Source organism: Papio anubis, chromosome 1, assembly GCF_008728515.1.
Source record: "Papio anubis isolate 15944 chromosome 1, Panubis1.0, whole genome shotgun sequence".
NCBI classification, from domain to species: domain Eukaryota; kingdom Metazoa; phylum Chordata; class Mammalia; order Primates; family Cercopithecidae; genus Papio; species Papio anubis.
The window spans coordinates 130,008,621-130,025,413 of NC_044976.1; the positions used below are offsets into that span (position 1 = coordinate 130,008,621).

Consider the following 16,793-nt stretch of genomic DNA (forward strand, 5'->3'; position numbering starts at 1 on the left):
TCTCAATGAAGAGAGTCAGTCACACAGAGTTAAGAGTTTGTTTTCCAAGGTTTCTCCAGTTTTCAAGAACATCAGCTCATACTTTTTGTGGTCTTTCTCACCCTCTATATCCTAACTCTAGCTGGAATATCATCTTTCTGGCTATAATCTATGTTGACCATCACCTCCATACACCAATGTACTTCTTTTTAAATGTGCTATCCACTTCAGAGACTTTCTATTCCCTGGTCATTATCCCATGCATGCATTCCAGCCTTGTAGGCCTGAGCCAATCCATTTCCCCGGAGGGCTATGGGACAGCTCTTTTTTTTCCCTTGGCTTTGCCATCACCAACTGCCTCCTGCTAGCAGTGATGGGATATGATCACTATGTGGCCATATGCAACCCACTTGGCTACTCAGTCGTCATGAATTGGAAGGTGTGTGCTATACTGGCATCCTCAGTCTGTGCTACAGGGTTCTCACTCTCACTGGTTCAGACTGTGGCCATTTTCAGACTGCCTTTTTGCTCCCCACTGATTGAGCATTTCTTCTGTGATATTTGGCCTGTGTTGGACCTAGCCTGTGCTACCCCAGTGACCAATGATATTCTGACCTTAATTATCAGCCTCCTTGCCATCACAGCCCCAGCCACCTTCCTCTTCAACTCTTATGTCCTTATTATTTCCACCATTCTCAAGATCGCCTCAGCTGGAGGCCAGAAGAAGACCTTCGCCACCTGTGCATCCCACCTCACTGTGGTCATTATCCACTATGGCTGTGCCTCCATTGCCTACTTCAAGCCCAAGTTGGAGAATACCAAAGATCAGGATCAGTTAATCTCAGTGACCCACACTGTCATAACACCTTTACTAAACTCTGTTGTGTATAATCTGAGAAATAAAGAAGTCCAGGACGCTCTGCAGAGAGTGCTGGGTAGGAAATTCTTCCCCTAAGATGGTAATCTCTTCTTAAATAGTTGTGTGTGCCTTCCAGATGGAAGCCTATTGGTAAAGTCATAGAGCCAGAATTTTATGTAATCAGTGAAGCCTCATACATCACAGTCAGAGCCAAGGCAAAAGGGAAACTAGGAGCTACCCTGTAATAATTGAGGCTCATTTGCTGAACCCCTTTTGAAACAGAATAAAAACACAGGTCACTTGTCTGTAGACAGACATCCACTGGCCCTACTCAAGGAGATCATGACAAGGCCAAAGTATGATCTAGTGTTCATCTCAAACTTAAATTTAAAGATACCTGTCCATCTTGCTGAAGTGCAAACCACATGAAATTACTCAACTGAATCTTTTGTCATAAATTGGATGCTTGAACAAGTGGCTACTGAAAAGGATATGTGCAGAAATCTAATTGCCTTGCGTTTTAATGAGATAAGCAAAGCAAGAACGTAGCTATCTTTTAAGAGATGGGTTTGGAACTAGCTAAAACTTTTTAGAAAGAATATTTGCAGGCAATCCCCTGCACATTTTCTGTCACCCACATGGGGGACTCCAAATGAAGGGGAACTAGGTGGTGAAAGTGAGGAGTAGTGGGAGATTGAGTGGAGAAGACTCCTAATCAGCATATGACAGCTACAAGACTTGGGACTTGTGAACAGAGCTCACATAACTTGGTCTGATTATTTGCTTCTTCTGGCTGATGATAAACCACATGGAGGAGAAGGCCTTGCGGGACTGACAGAAATGCCTTCCTCATGAACAAGATAAACAGGATCAGAAGAAGAGGAAATAGTTCAGGGAGCAGAATGCTATAAAATGTTATGAAATTGGCTAAGAAGAAAGAAACTTTAGAAGCAGATGCAGATGGGAGTGATAGATGAGAAGGGAGGGACAAGGCGAGGGTCAAATGGAGCAAAACTCATTTTTAACTTCAGATTGGGTCCTCTCTTTCCCTTTGTAGGCCAAGTCACAAATGCAAAGAAAGACAATTAAATGGAAACATGAAAGAGTCAACATAACAACTTTCTGAAAAATTAGGTAATTTCATTACTCCCAAAAAACTGAACAAAGTCAACAGTAAGGGTTTTTGACATGAAAATTTCCATAAAATTAAAGCAACTGAGTTAGAAGTAGATTAATAAAAGACTATTTATTTACTCTTCCTCACTTCAAAAAAAAATTTTTTTAAATCAGGGTGAATTTTAGACCCAATTTGTGGAACAAAATATGTGATGATTAAAACTATGATTAATAGTTATAATTACTGACCAAATTAATGTTACAATACTAAGATATTTATAAGAAGACATACAAGAAATATATGAGTATGCAGGATTCTCATTGTAAAATATTTTAAAAATGCAGAAATATCAAATAAAATGTGTAATCTAATTGTGTTATATATGCTATCTATGCAAGTGTGTACAAAGGTTACTTTAAGAAAGTTCTGCAATTCATTCTACTTTGTGTTTCTCAGTTCCCAAACTGCTTGATGAGAAAAAAGCAATCTAAACCTTTTCATGTAAACACAAGCAATGAATGATTAATAAGTCATGTTATGAGTAAAAACAATAAAGTTAAAGGTTTTGCTTCTCCCCTTTCTTCCACTTCCTCATTATACTTGGGGTGAATCAAGCTCAGGTCAAGGTTTCCAGCTTTCTGAAAGAAGAAGAACTTTATCCAGGTTCATTTCCACCTCCTCAGATTGGATTATCTGGAGATACATGAGCCCCAGTGGCCATCTCTGTTGCCATTAATAGAAATGATTCTGGTCTTGCCATGGTCCTTATCAGTATAGTCCCTGCACTTCCCATCTTCCTTATGACCATTTTGAGGCTACTCTAGGTTCTCTGGCCTTCTCTCTGCCACTTCTTTAGGGCAGCTGGTCATTTAACTGCACCCTTGATCCTGTAGAGGAGTGGATGAAACTCAGTGAGGTGTCATCGAGCCATCACCTGCTGCCTTACTCACCCATTTCTACTCCACCAGTATTCAAGCCTTTTCTAAGAGGCTTCTCTGAAAAGTGAGAGTCATACCTTCTCTGCTTCAATCAGATCCCTTCCTTCCTTCCTTCCTTCCTTCCTTCCTTCCTTCCTTCCTTCCTTCCTTCCTTCCTTCCTTCCTTCTTTCCTTCCTTCCGGGTTTATTTGGGGTAGGACCAAGAGTGGGCTTTCCACAATATCTAACCATGGTTAGATCTTCTCCAAAGGCTGGATGATTATGTTTTATTTTGGCAAAAGAAAAAAAAAAAACAAAAAGAAAGCCTGAGTTCTTTCCAACTCCACAATGCACAGTTTACATTTCATATACAAAGTACTTCAGTACTTAGGCTCTTGATATTCAAAATCATTCTTTGTAAATTAAAAGAGGTTTTCCACTCTAGAAAAGTGTGCTAAACTTAAAAATTATTTCAGCTTTCAATACAAATGTTTCAGTTTGGAGCTTTATAAAATTATTTTTGAAATTCGGTTGACTTTTTCCTGCATTCTTTTGGGTTTATCCTTCCCTGGGGCAAATAAATGTGCCCTGGAATAATAAGAATTTTAAAAAGAAGGGAAACATTAGGTTATTATCTTATAACGTTATTCCATAATATTTCTTCCAAGAGTATTTTTGTGGAGATTCATAAAACATTTGCTCCCCAGAATATAAAATTCTATTTAAAAATATGATCCAGTAATAGGTGAGTCTTTAGCCATAGGGGATGGAGTTCCAGACTGGAAGATACTTATATTTACCAGCAGCATCTACCTCCTACATGGTGGGTAAAGTTTTCACCTCCCCTAGGAGAAGGTGAAAACTTTTTGCACATGGCCAGCTCCTCAGAGTGCCCAATACAACCCTTGTGAAGTTATCAAGTCCTGGGCTTTTCTTTGACAGAAGACTTGTTACTGCTTCAAAATCATTACACATTATTAGTCTATTCAGGTTTTATATTTCTTCATGATTCAATCTCAGTAGGTTATATGTTCAGGAATTTATACATTTCCCCTAGTTTCTCCAGTTTGATGGTGAATAGTAGTTCACAATGCTCTTTATTGATCCTTTGTATTTCTGTGGTATCAATTGTGATTTTTTTTTCATTTCAGATGTTATTTATTTGGGTCTTCTCTGTTCTTTTCTTGGTTATTTTAGCTAAAAGTTTGTGAATTTTATCTTTTCAACAAATCAACTTTTTGTTTTGTTGCACTTTTGGATTATTTTCCTAGTCTGAATTTCCTTTATTTCTGTTAAGATCTTTATTTTTTTCTATTCTACCTTTTTTGGGTTTACTTCATTTTTGCTTTTCTAGTTCCTTAAAGTGCATCATTAAATCGTTGACTTGGAGTCTTTCTATTTTGGGGATGTAGGCATTTATTGCTATAAAATCCCCTTTTAGTAATGCTTTTGCTGTATCCCAAAGGTTTGGGTATGCTGTGCTTCCATTTTCATTTATTTCAAGAAATTTTAAAATTTCCTTCTTAACATATTTGCTGACTCATTGGTGATTCAGGAACATGTTCTTTTATTTCCACGTATTTGTACAGTTTTAAAGGTTCCTGTTATTGTTTTCTAATTTTACACTGTTGTGATCAGAAAATATATTTGATATGATTTTGATTTCTTCTAATTTTTCAAGACTTGCTTTAGGCTCTAATATGTAGTGTCTCCTGGATAATGTTACATGTGATGATGAGAAAAACAAATGTACATTCTGCCGCGGTTGGATAAAATATTGCGTAAATGTCCGTCAGACCCACTTAGTCTAGAGTGTAGTTTAATTCTGATGTCCATTTGTTGATTTTCTGCCTGGATAATCTTTCAAGTGCTGAAAGTGGAGTGTTGGAGTCCCCTGCTATTATCATATTATAGTCTATCTATCTTTTAGATTTATTAATAATTGCTTTATATATTTGGGTGCTCCAGTATTGGGTACTATATATTTATTATTGTTATAACTTCTTGCTGAATTAACTCTCTTATTATTATATAGTGATCTCCTTTGCCTCTTTATACAGTTTTTGACTTAAAGTCTATTTTATCTGATACAAGTATAGCTATTCCTGCTCTTTCTTGATTTCCATTTGCATGGAGTATCTTTTTCCATCCCTTCCCTTTCAATAAATATGTGTCTCTATAGATGAACTGAGTCTTATAGGCAGGATATAGTCGGGTCTTGTTTATCCATTCAGCCACTCTATGTCTTTAATTGGAGAATTTAATCCATTTACATTCATTGTTATTATTGATAGGTAAAGCCTTGCTACTGCCATTTTGATACCTTTTTACCAGTTGTGGTGTTACTCCTTTCTTCTTTTCTAACTGCCTCTCTTTATATTGAAGTTATTTTCTCTGGTAAAGTATTTTAACTTACAGCTTTTTATTTTTAGTGTATCTATTACGTTTTTGCTTTTTGATTAGCATGAAGCTTACACAAATATTCTATAGTTATAACACACAATTAAAAACTTTTATTTAAACTTAGCTTTGATCACAAGAAAATAACAGAAACAAAGCAAAAACAAAATAAAACAAAAATGTGTACAGACTACCTTCTCCTCCACACATTTTGAATTTCTGATGTCACAATTTAAAATTTTTATATTGCCCATACCTTAAATTGCTGTAGTTATTGTTCTTAATTTATTTTATTTTCTCTTTCAGTCTTCTTAATAAAGATAGAAATGGGTCAAACACCACAATCACAATATCAATATAACAATCATGTTAGCATCCTTTCCTTTGGGTTTGAAGAACTTTCTTCAGCAGAATACTCATTTTTCTCAAATGAACATGGAAAATTCTTTAGGATAGATCACATGTTAAATCACAAAACAAGTCTTAACAAGTTTGAAAAAATGGAAACCTATCAAGTATTTTTTTAATACCACAATGGAATGAAATTAGAAACCAATAACAGCAGGAAAATGGAAAAATTTACAATTACATGGAAATCAAACAACACACTATAACAGGTCAAAGAGAAAATCAAAAAGGAATCTAAAAAATATGTTGAAACAAATGAAAACAAAATTAAAACACGCCAACACTATAGGATGCAACAAAAGCAGTACTAAAAGTTTACGACAATAAATGCCTACATTTAAAGAAAGACAGACCTCAGATGCAAAAACTTAACTATACACCTCAAGAGACAAGAAAAAGAAGAACAAACTACACCCAAAGTTAACAGAAAAATAAAATAATAAAGATTAGAGCAGAAATAAACAGAGAATAGAAAAACCATAGAAATATTAACAAATCTAAAAGTTGTTTCTGTGAAAAAGATAAATAAAATGGACAACCCTTAGCTAGAATGAAAGAAAATAAGAGACAGAAGACTCAAATAAATTTAGAAATGAAGAAAGAGACATTACAACAGATGCCTCAGAAATAAAAAAAGATCATAAGGATTTATATGAACAATTAAATGCCAACAAATTATATTTGTATAACCTGGAAGAAATTGATAAATTTCTAGAATTATACAGCCTACCAAAACTAATCAAGAAGAAACAGAAAACTTAAATAGACAATAATAATCACTAGATTGACTCAGTATCAGAATCCTTCCAACAAAGAAAAGCCCAGAACCAGATGGCTTTATGAATGAATCCTAGCAAACAGTCAAAGAAGATTTAATATAGGTCCTTCTTTTTTTTTTTTTTTTTTTTTTTTGAGACGGAGTCTCTCTCTGTCGCCCAGGCTGGAGTACAGTGGCACGATCTCGGCTCACTGCAAGCTCCGCCTCCCGGGTTCACGCCATTCTCTTGCCTCAGCCTCCTGAGTAGCTGGGACTACAGGAGCCCGCCACCGCGCCCGGCTAATTTTTTGTATTTTTAGTAGAGTCGGGGTTTCACCGTGGTCTCGATTTCCTGCCCTTGTGATCCACCCACCTTGGCCTCCCAAAGTGCTGGGATTACAGGCGTGAGCCACCGCGCCCGGCCTAATATAGGTCCTTCTTAAACACTGCTAAAAAATAGAAGAGAAAATACTTCTATACTCATTTGATAAGGCCAAAGCCAAAGACACCACAAGAAAAGAAAACTACAGGTCAAAATCTCCGATGAATATAGATACAAAAATCCTGAGTAAAATACCAGCTATCTAAATCCAATAGTACACCACAAAGATTATACACCATGACCAAATGGGATTTATCTCTGGAATGCAGGGTGAATTCAACATAAGCAAATTAATCATTGTGATACATCACATTAATGGAATGAAATTCCCTAAAGGTACAGGATACACATTCAATGTACAAAAATAAATAGCATTACTTTACATCAAAAATAAATTATCCACAAAGAAAATTTTTAAAAGTCTCATTTACAATAACGTAAAAAAGAATAAATTACTTAAGAACAAATTTAACCAAGGAGGTGAAAGATTTGTATACTGAAAACTAAAAAATATTGATGAAAGAAGTTAAAGAAGACACCAATAAATGGAAAGATATCCCATGTTCATGGATTGGAAGAATTTATATTAAATCTGTAATACCTAAAGTGATTTATAGATCAAATATAATCTTTATTAGAATTTCAATTGTATTTTTTACAGAAATAAAATGAAAAATTCTAAAGATTTGTGTGGAACCACAAAAGATTCCAAATAGCCAAAGTAATCTTGAGAAACAAGAGAAAAGCTGAAGGCATCACACATCCTGATTTCAATATATTACAAAGCTATAGTAATCACACAGTATAATACTGGTGTTAAAACAGCAACATAGACCAATGGAACAGAGTGAAGATCCCAGAAATAAAGCCACATGTACAAAATCAACCAATCTTCAATAAGGGCACCAAGGATATAAAATGGGGAAGGGACAATCTGTTTAATAAATGGTGTTGGTAAAATGTGATATCCACATGCAGAAGAAAAAAAACTACAGGTTATTATTTTACAGTGTACACAAAAATTAATACAGAACAGATTAAAGAATTAAACATAAGACCTGAAATCATAAAAATTCCTAAAAGAAAACATAGGAAAAAGATGCTTAACATTAGTCTTGGCAACGATTTTTTTTTTCATGTAACACAAAAAGCACAGGTTAACAAAAAGAAAAATAAGTGGGACTACGACAAACTAAAAATCTTCTGTTTAGGAAAAAAAAAGAATGTTGTGTCTATACTGAACATGCAAAGACTTTTTTTCTTGTCATTATTCTCTAAGCAATACAGTACAACACCCATTTACATAAAACTTACATTTGATTAGTTATTATAAGTAATCTAGAAATGACTTAAAGAAAATGGGAGGATGTGCATAGGTTGCATGCAAATATTATGCCATTTGATATAAGGGACTTGAGCATTCTATGATTTTACTATCCATAGTGCATCTTGGAACCAATCTACGTGGATACTGAAGGACCACTGTATACCTTACTTTGTTTCTTACAACCAAATAAATTTCAGATGAATCAATAATGAAGCATACAAAGTATATAGGACAGCATGGGTACTTTTTAAAAATAATCTTGGAGTTAGGAAGTTCCTTTTAAGCACTAATCAAAATGCGTAAGCAGTAAAGTTTGATTTCAAGAGATAAATACATGAATATAATATTGAAAAAATTTCAAACACAGAAATCCAGTAAAAATGATAGATGGAAGAAAAATATTTGCAATATATATGATAAAAGGCATATTTTATTACCTTAGCACTCACAAGAAAAAGACAACTAACACTATGAAAAATGAGCAAGATACGTAAATGGACATTCAAAGCAAGTAAAGTAGAAATTGCTAATAAGTGTATGAAAAGATACTCAAACTCATTTACAATTAAATAAATTAAAATTCAAAGGAAAAAATAATAAGCCACTTTTACCTTTAAGTTTGCCCAGTTTTTAAGGAGTTGGTAATACTAATCATTGATGAAAGTGTGGGTGAGGAAGCATTCTCAGTGTTGCTGAGTGTATAAATGAATGTATCCTATTTTGGTTTCAGTTTAGCAATAGTTATTAAGATTTTAAAGGCACATATTACTGATCAAGGAATTTTACTTTCAGGAATGTATCCTATAGATATGCTGCCAGAAGCACACAAATATATATGAACAATTCTATTATTCCTCAACAGTAGAATGGATTTAAAAATTGTGATATATTCACATAATGGAATAGTATGAGGCAGTTAGTGAACTACAGCTCTTTCTGGATATTATTAGTGTAACTGAATTATAAAAAGAAGCAAGTCTTAGAAAAGTATATGTATGTTTAAAAATACTTTAGCTACACCTACATTTTATAAAGCTCAAAAGTAGGTATAGCTAAATAATGTATTTTTAAACATACATACATATGTCATAAACGTATAACAATAAATAAGATAATATAAAAATTAGAATAATAGTAACCACTGGTGGGGGTGAGGGGTACAGTGTGAACAAATATGGAGGTGGGATAAATGAAAAATACATAAGTAAGTGTAGCTCTTGGGTTGAGTTGAGTTGAGTGATAGATTCCTAAATGTTTATCTTACTGTTATGCTCCACAACTTACACACAGTGTTTTGTAAACATCAAGTGTTATATTAAAAATAACAAAATTATATTTTTTTACATTAGAAAAGATAATAACATATGCCAAACCTATATGTGGACACAGAACGCTTAGGCAAATCACAACTAGTGGCTTCTTGCTTGCCTAGCCAGAGCTTTGTTAACTTTGATAGTTGTTTAGAAACTTTAGTCTTGCCTTTTACAGTTATCGCCTAGTCCACTAAATGTATATCTTTTACATTTTCCAACTCAAATTGATATCATCTTGAGTTTCTAATAGGTTAGCAGGTGATCTAGAACCTCCCTTTTTGGTGTCTTACGTTTTCCCTTTATTTTTCTAATCCCTGTAACTTAAGTATTACAATAGACTGATGAAGTTTGCATAAACACTTAAGTAGGGAGAGTCTAGAGTCTGATTTGTCTTTTTTTTTTTTTTTTTTTTTTCCTGTTTCCCTTTGAGCGCGTCTAATCTAAATTGTCCAAGAGAAGATACTGGCCATCTGCTAATTTACTGTGGCAGACTCTATTTTCAGAAAATGGACATATCTCTTTTATTCCTCATGCTCTCTTAGAGTGTGCCATTCCCTTATTAAGAGGTGAAGTCTGTACTCTCACCCCTTGAAACTGAGTGGACTTTTGTTACTTCTTGACTAAAGCAGTGGGGAAGCCCAGGACACACAGAAAGACCATGTGTAGGTATCTCAGTCAATAGCCAATATCAGCTGACTGGCATGTGAGTGAGCAAGCTCCATCTACCTCCTGACCAAAATTGCATGAGAGACTCTAAGTGAGAATAGCCCAGTTGAAATCAATCACCCCTAGAGAGGTAATTACAAATGATTGTTGTTGCTTTATGCTCGTAAGTTTAGGGTACTGTGTTATGCAACAATAGATGACTAGGACATCTGGGTTACAGTACAAGCAATTATGGATATAGGCAGCTACGCTTATGCATGGGGACAGTCCTACATACTCAGTGCTAAGCAGAGGTAGAGGCATCAAGCATAGATCCCAGAGACATTGCACTTCCTGGTTCTCAGCCCTGTCAGTTGTTTATACAGCCGGACCTTGAGAATCCTGCCAAATAGGAGTTAGAAGTTATTTGACCATCAAACTCCTAACAGACCCCTGCCTACTGTCCTTCATTTTCCTGGTTATTTGTAAACACAGAATTTGGCTAGATTTCATATTAAACCCTTGAAACATGAAAGGACAGCCCTTTACTGGCAAATAAGGTTATTGGTACATTCACCCCCAAGATGGCCTCCTAATCTATTGATAGGAAGTTCAGATTGCTACAATACAGAGTTCTCTCTATTCTTTTTCTGTGTTGATAAAGCTGTCCTAATTTTCTCTGCTCAAAGGGGCTTTATATCTACTTCCTGTCTAGGGGAAGGAGCCTCTTTATGCCTCCGTGCAGATTTGTATCTTTAATGATAACTAGGGTAACAGTTTGGCCCCTCTCTCACTAAAGCAGATAAAGAAAACCACATGTTTAATCAACAGAATGACACAAAAATGAATGATCCAATCATAATTCGACCCCCCAAGATAGTGCAGGTTTTAGTGCATATGAAGGTACTACTCAGCTGCAAACAATAAGGAAAAATTTGGGATGTTAACTTTATCAATGATGATTGAATTATAAATATTGGAGGTTTCTCCAGTTTGGCCAATATTTTCTTATGTCTATGAACTAATAGGAGTAAAAGCAAATGCTATTACCATTCTTATATTTGCTATAAACATCTTGATTTTATAATTTTTTAGATCTAAAACTTACCAAAAAGTGAGTGTGGTGTCTCATGCCTGTAATCCCAGTGCTTTGAGAGGCTGAGGCAGGAGGATCACTTGAGGCCAGGAGTTTGAGACCAGACTGTGTAGTATAATGAGACCCCCTTTCTAATTTTTTTTTAAGTTAGCTGGGTATGGTGGCACACACCTGTAGTCCTAGCTACTCAGAAGGCCAAGACAGGAGGATAGCTTGAGCCCAGGAGGTTGAGACTGTAGTGAGCTATGATTGCTCCACTGCACTCCAGCCTGGGCAACCGAGCAGGAATTTGTCCCTGAAATTATTTCTTTTAAGTTATGACAAATACGAAATATAAAACACAAATGAAAAAAGTCAGTATAAGGAGCATTTTTCAAGTTTATTAAGATATTAATGCAGCTACCTTATTTTTGGCCAAATACAGAAAAATTAACTTGGAGGAGAATTAGCAGAATTCGTGATGAGGTAGACATAAAATTTAAAAAAAAATAGAATAAAGTACCGAGGGTTGTGGCAGGAAAACCAGTGTGGGGATAACCCCAGATTTGGCTCATGAAACCCAGTGTATGTAACCATTTGCCTGATGGTCCCTTGGGATGAAGTCCTGGTTCATGTTTTTGGAGCACTAAAGTGGCCTCCTGGCCTTCTAGAGAGATTTCTATTGTCTAATGAGTTTTGATCTTCCATATCTGAATCCTACAGGACAAAAACTGGCCAAAATTGAGGGTTTTTTAGTTCAGAGAAGAAGAAAAAAAGCACAGCTTATAATATTGAACAAGGTTTTTAACGATAGAAAGAGCTGCAGGGTTTCCTGGAATCCAAGACAGTGCTCTTAGCTAGAGCTCGCTTGGGCTTCGTAACCATGGTTTTCCAAGGCTCAACTGTATAAAAATAGAATATTTATTTAAAAAATAAAACATGACAAATAAGCCACTGCTATTTCTACTTGCAGTGAAAACTGCCTCAAGTCTGCCAAAGTACAAGTTCATATAATCTGGTAAATGTGCCGCACACATAACGAGGTTCCCTGGTACTGGCAGTCTGCTTCCTCTTAGTCACAGGGTGACTCTTAGGAGTGCTCAGTGAATGACGCCGAGAAACCCTGAAACCCTGAAAGCTGTTCATCAGAGAGCCTTTCTTTGGCATCCAAAGGTCCTCCTCAAGCTGGAGGAAATATCCAGTATCCAAAGAGCCCCCTGTAACTGTCCTTCGACCTCATCCCTAGACTGGTCCTACAGCAGATGGAAGGACCACATTCCGATGCCTTTTCTTCATAATCTTGATCTGTGAATACTTGTGATCAAGGGGTCACATCTTTGACCTCTACCTCAATTTTTCGGTTGAGCCACAGATTTGCAGGAAGAGAAGTAAGTGATTTGGAAAGAGACTTCAATGTTTAGCAGAGGGAGCTTTATAAGAAATAAAATACATGCATGAGGGTTTTTAAAATCATTGTTAAAGAGCAAATTATATTAAGCTGGAAAGAATCCTGATGTCTATGAATATTTGGGTTTTCCTTGATTTATTACTTTCAAGGATCTCCTGTTAATCCTAAAGAACTAAAATTTATCAGGATTAAAGAGTGCCCTGATTAACATGATAATAAGGAATGTGGCTCTGCCACTTATCAGCTATGCATGCTCCCTTGTCTATATTCTTATCTTCAGACAATCCATAGTCCACAGAGACACGGTTTAGAAAGCTTCATAAAGAATGTTTACAGTTACTTACCATGCTGCACACATCACAAACAACTTTTCCTGTCAAGAAATGGTCTCTGATGTCTAACACAGAATTTATTTTTTGCAACCTCATCTGATTTTCTTTCATATCATGCACTGAGGAGCTGAAGCACAACCATGCACCAATTTCTTATAAATACTTTTTGTAGATTTTCTATGAAAAGGGGTATATTTCTGAAAAATAGATAAATTGAATTTAATTTTAAAAGCACTAAAGAAGCTTACCTTTGAAATTCACCCAGTAGTAAATCATTTTGTGATGTGGATTCATTTGCTTTACTTCCAACAAATTGTACTTTTGAAGCAATTCCATCATTACATTTCTAAATTTATCTTTTTTACAATGAACCTATTATGTTATTATATAGTGATTACTGATAAGGTAAAGGCTACTAGAAAAGTTTTATTACCAGGGTATTTTTCAATTACTTGTTAATAATGTCATACTTTCTTCTAGTGTTATAATTCCAATGTTAAAATTTAGCCCAATTATTTAGTTGTTTGTTGCTATCACAGACCTAGACATCATAAAAAGTCAAAGATTAAAAACATTTATGCCTTCTCTTTGAAAAGAAAATCATTATAATGCTCCAGTATTCTACTTTCTAACAGACAATTTGTATGAAGGAGCAATGACTCATAATGATTCTACCAGAAGATATTTGTCCGCTATAGTGGAGTGGCCAACCTGGGGTCATAAAAAGAGGGAATACGTGGTCCCTGCTTAGCTATAGAGGGGACGGTTTTATAAATGCAGTTTTGTGTAGTGGAAGGAACAATGGACACAGGGTCAAAAGATTTGAATTCCAATCTTGATTTAATCCTTTGACACCTGTCTGTCTAAAAATAATTACCTAACTAGAGCTGTTCTTCAGTTTTTGCATCTAGAGAGAAACAGTTCATCGTTGTCCTCCCTGCTCCATTGGATGTTAATAAGATTAAATAATGTATGCAAAAATATTTTGTAATCACAATTTCACTGTAAGGGGCTTACAATATAAAAATTTAAAAACCAGTAAATAGTTCTATGCCACGTGCATGTGCAGAGACATATAGGCCCCAGAGAGAGAGAGAGTAAGGAGAAAAAGATTTTTTTTTTTTTTTTTGAGATGGAGTCTCCCTCTGCTGCCCAGGCTGGAGTCTGTGGCACGAACTTGGCTCACTGCTACCTCCACCTCCCGGGTTCAAACAAGGAGAAAAAGATTTTTCTAGAGGACATGGGTTTTATTTGGCTTTGAAAAATGAGTGGTGTCTAGGGAAGAAGAGCATAGAACAGAGTTGAGAGGAGCAATATAATCAGAGTCAAAATAATGGAATGAAAATGCAATGTGGAAATTACAGTAACACAGGCTCTATTCAAACTTTAGAAGCTCAAAAATTATTGGGTAGTTTGTGGAGCCTGGAGTTCTGCATGATACCACTGAACTCACATTTATTCAATGTTGTTTTTAAAATTCAAATATGAGTATTATAATTACTATATGATTTTTCCATCAACAATTCTATAATGTTATCACTCTTACATCCAAAAGATGAGAAAACTGGTCTTATAAATAAGTCTTTGCCCAAGATAAGTTAGCATATACTAGAACTAGGAAATTAGTTTGCAACATTTGACTTTTAAAGCCTTGTACTTTCTTCTGAATGAGGAAAGAATGTTTCTCCACTCTCTACTCCTAAAAGAAATAAGTATGAATGTCAATATAAAAAAGCAGAGACCTAAGGTGTATTAATCACAGAAATTTTCCCAGTCTATTATTTGACAGAAATCATCCATCTAGTTTCCTTACATTATTTTTTTCTTTCTTAGATATCATGTGTGATTTAATGAAGAAAGAGAATCATTCTTTGGCGAGGGTGTTTATTTTTCAAGGTTTCTCCAGCTTCCGTGAGCACAAGCTCACCCTCTTTGTTGTGTTTCTTACATTGTACATATTCACCCTGGCAGGCAATGTTATTATTGTGAGTATCATTAGTATTGATCATCACCTCCACACCCCTATGTACTTCTTCCTCGGCATGCTGTCAGGTCCAGAGACTGTCTACACCCTTGTCATTATACCAAGGATGCTCTTTAACCTCATAGGCCTGAGTCAGCCCATTTCTTTGGCAGGTTGTGCCACTCAAATGTTTTTCTTCTTACTTTGGCTATCAACAACTGCTTCCTGCTCACAGCAATGGGGTATGACTGCTATGTGGCCATCTGCAACCCCTTGAGGTACTCAGTCGTCATGAGCAAGAGTGTGTGTATGCAGCTGGTGTGGGAGGCTTGCAGCATTGGCCTAATTGTAGCAATGACACACCTGTCAGCTGTATTCAGGCTGCCTTTCTGTATTCCAAAGGTGCTCCACTTCTTCTGTGTCATCCGACCTGTGATGAAGCTCTCCTGCATTGACACCACAGTCAATGAAATCCTGACTATGACCATCAGTGTGCTGGTGATCCTGATTCCCAAGGGCTTGGTTTTCATCTCTTACATCCTCATGATTTCTACCATCCTCAAGACTGCATCTTCTGAAGGCAGGAAAAAGGACTTTGCCACCTGTGCTTCTCATATTACTGTAGTTATTGTCCACTACAGCTGTGCCTCCATTGCCTACTTCAAGCTCAACTCAGAAAACACTAGAGATCAGGATCAGCTGATATCAGTGACCTACACTGTCATTACCCCCCTACTGAACCCTGTGGTGTACACTCTGAGGAACAAAGAGGTCAAAGACGCTCTGTGCAGAGCAATAGGTCAAAAACTCTCCTAACAGAAGAGGCCCATTTCAAATAGAGTCTTAGAAGATTTTTTAGAGAAGAAAAAGTGGAACAGTGTGCACGGTCAATAGAGTTAAAAATTTGAAGCCTGTCAAGCAGTGGTTGGGCAAGAGGAGGAGAAAACAAAAGGATTCAGCCACTTGAGAAGGGGGAAGGTTCTCCAAAGCACGGCAGGTCTCCATCTCATAAGAGAACAGGGATATTATAGGGTAGAAATGCAAAAGAAAGAACTCAGTGGTGTTGGAAAGTAGAAGGGTTGTGTGAGCAGCATGGGACAGAATGAAATCAGGAGAGCAGACAGAGTTAATGAGGGGAGGCTGCTCCAGGGCAAGGTTCAAGTTTTTGTTGTTGTTGTTTTTTGCTGTTTTTTGTTTGTTTTTCTGAGACAGAGTCTCACTCTCTCGCTCTGTGGCCCAGGCTGGAGTGCAGTGGCACTCGCCATCTCGGCTCACTGGAAGCTCCGACTCCTGGGTTCAGGCCATTCTCCTGCTTCGGCCTCCCAAGTAGCTGGGACTACAGGAGCCCACTACCACGCTGGACTAATTTTTTAAAAAATATTTTTAGTAGAGACAGGGTTTCACCGTGTTAGCCAGGATGGTCTCGATCTCCTGACCTCATGATCTGCCTGCCTCGGCCTCCCAAAGTGCTGGGATTATAGGCGTGAGCCACCGTGACCGGCCGGTTCAAGTTTTAAATATATTCTGTAACACTGCTTTTTGGATGTGGTGTTTCACCTTACCCATTTAGAGCTAAGTAGATTTAACACCTAATTGAATTAATTTCTTTATGGGAAATTTAAGGTTTTTTAAATTGACCAGTCACTATAAATAAAATGTGTATCAGAGATAATAAGCATCTATAAAATTCAGCAGCCTTTGAAGTCTGGGTCTTTTTTATATAAGTTCCAAGTTGACCATATGAGAAAATGGATATCTAAGTTTTCAGGATCCTGTTTTAGAAATATTTTTGGAAAGTAACTAAAACCCCTTGGTGATAGAGTAAAAGAGGTAGCACCAAGTAATCATATTGCCATTTATTTTATGAGAATATACAAAGGTTGTTGGTGATATTGTATGTGAGTGTCTGAA

General features: G+C 36.3%; 1 protein-coding gene and 1 pseudogene across 1 annotated transcript; both read left to right on the top strand.

Annotated features, from left to right (window-relative positions):
* Positions 1-2,472, top strand: part of LOC103877058 — a 40,050-nt pseudogene extending 37,578 nt beyond the window's left edge.
* Positions 2,473-14,550: 12,078 nt separating this feature from the next.
* On the top strand, positions 14,551-16,136 carry LOC101005435 (olfactory receptor 10J1-like). Its single transcript, XM_031654332.1, is given in 2 exon segments — positions 14,551-15,079; positions 15,082-16,136. Coding segments are annotated over 2 exon segments (939 nt in total). The 5' UTR covers positions 14,551-14,757; the 3' UTR covers positions 15,699-16,136.
* Positions 16,137-16,793: the final 657 nt, after the last annotated feature.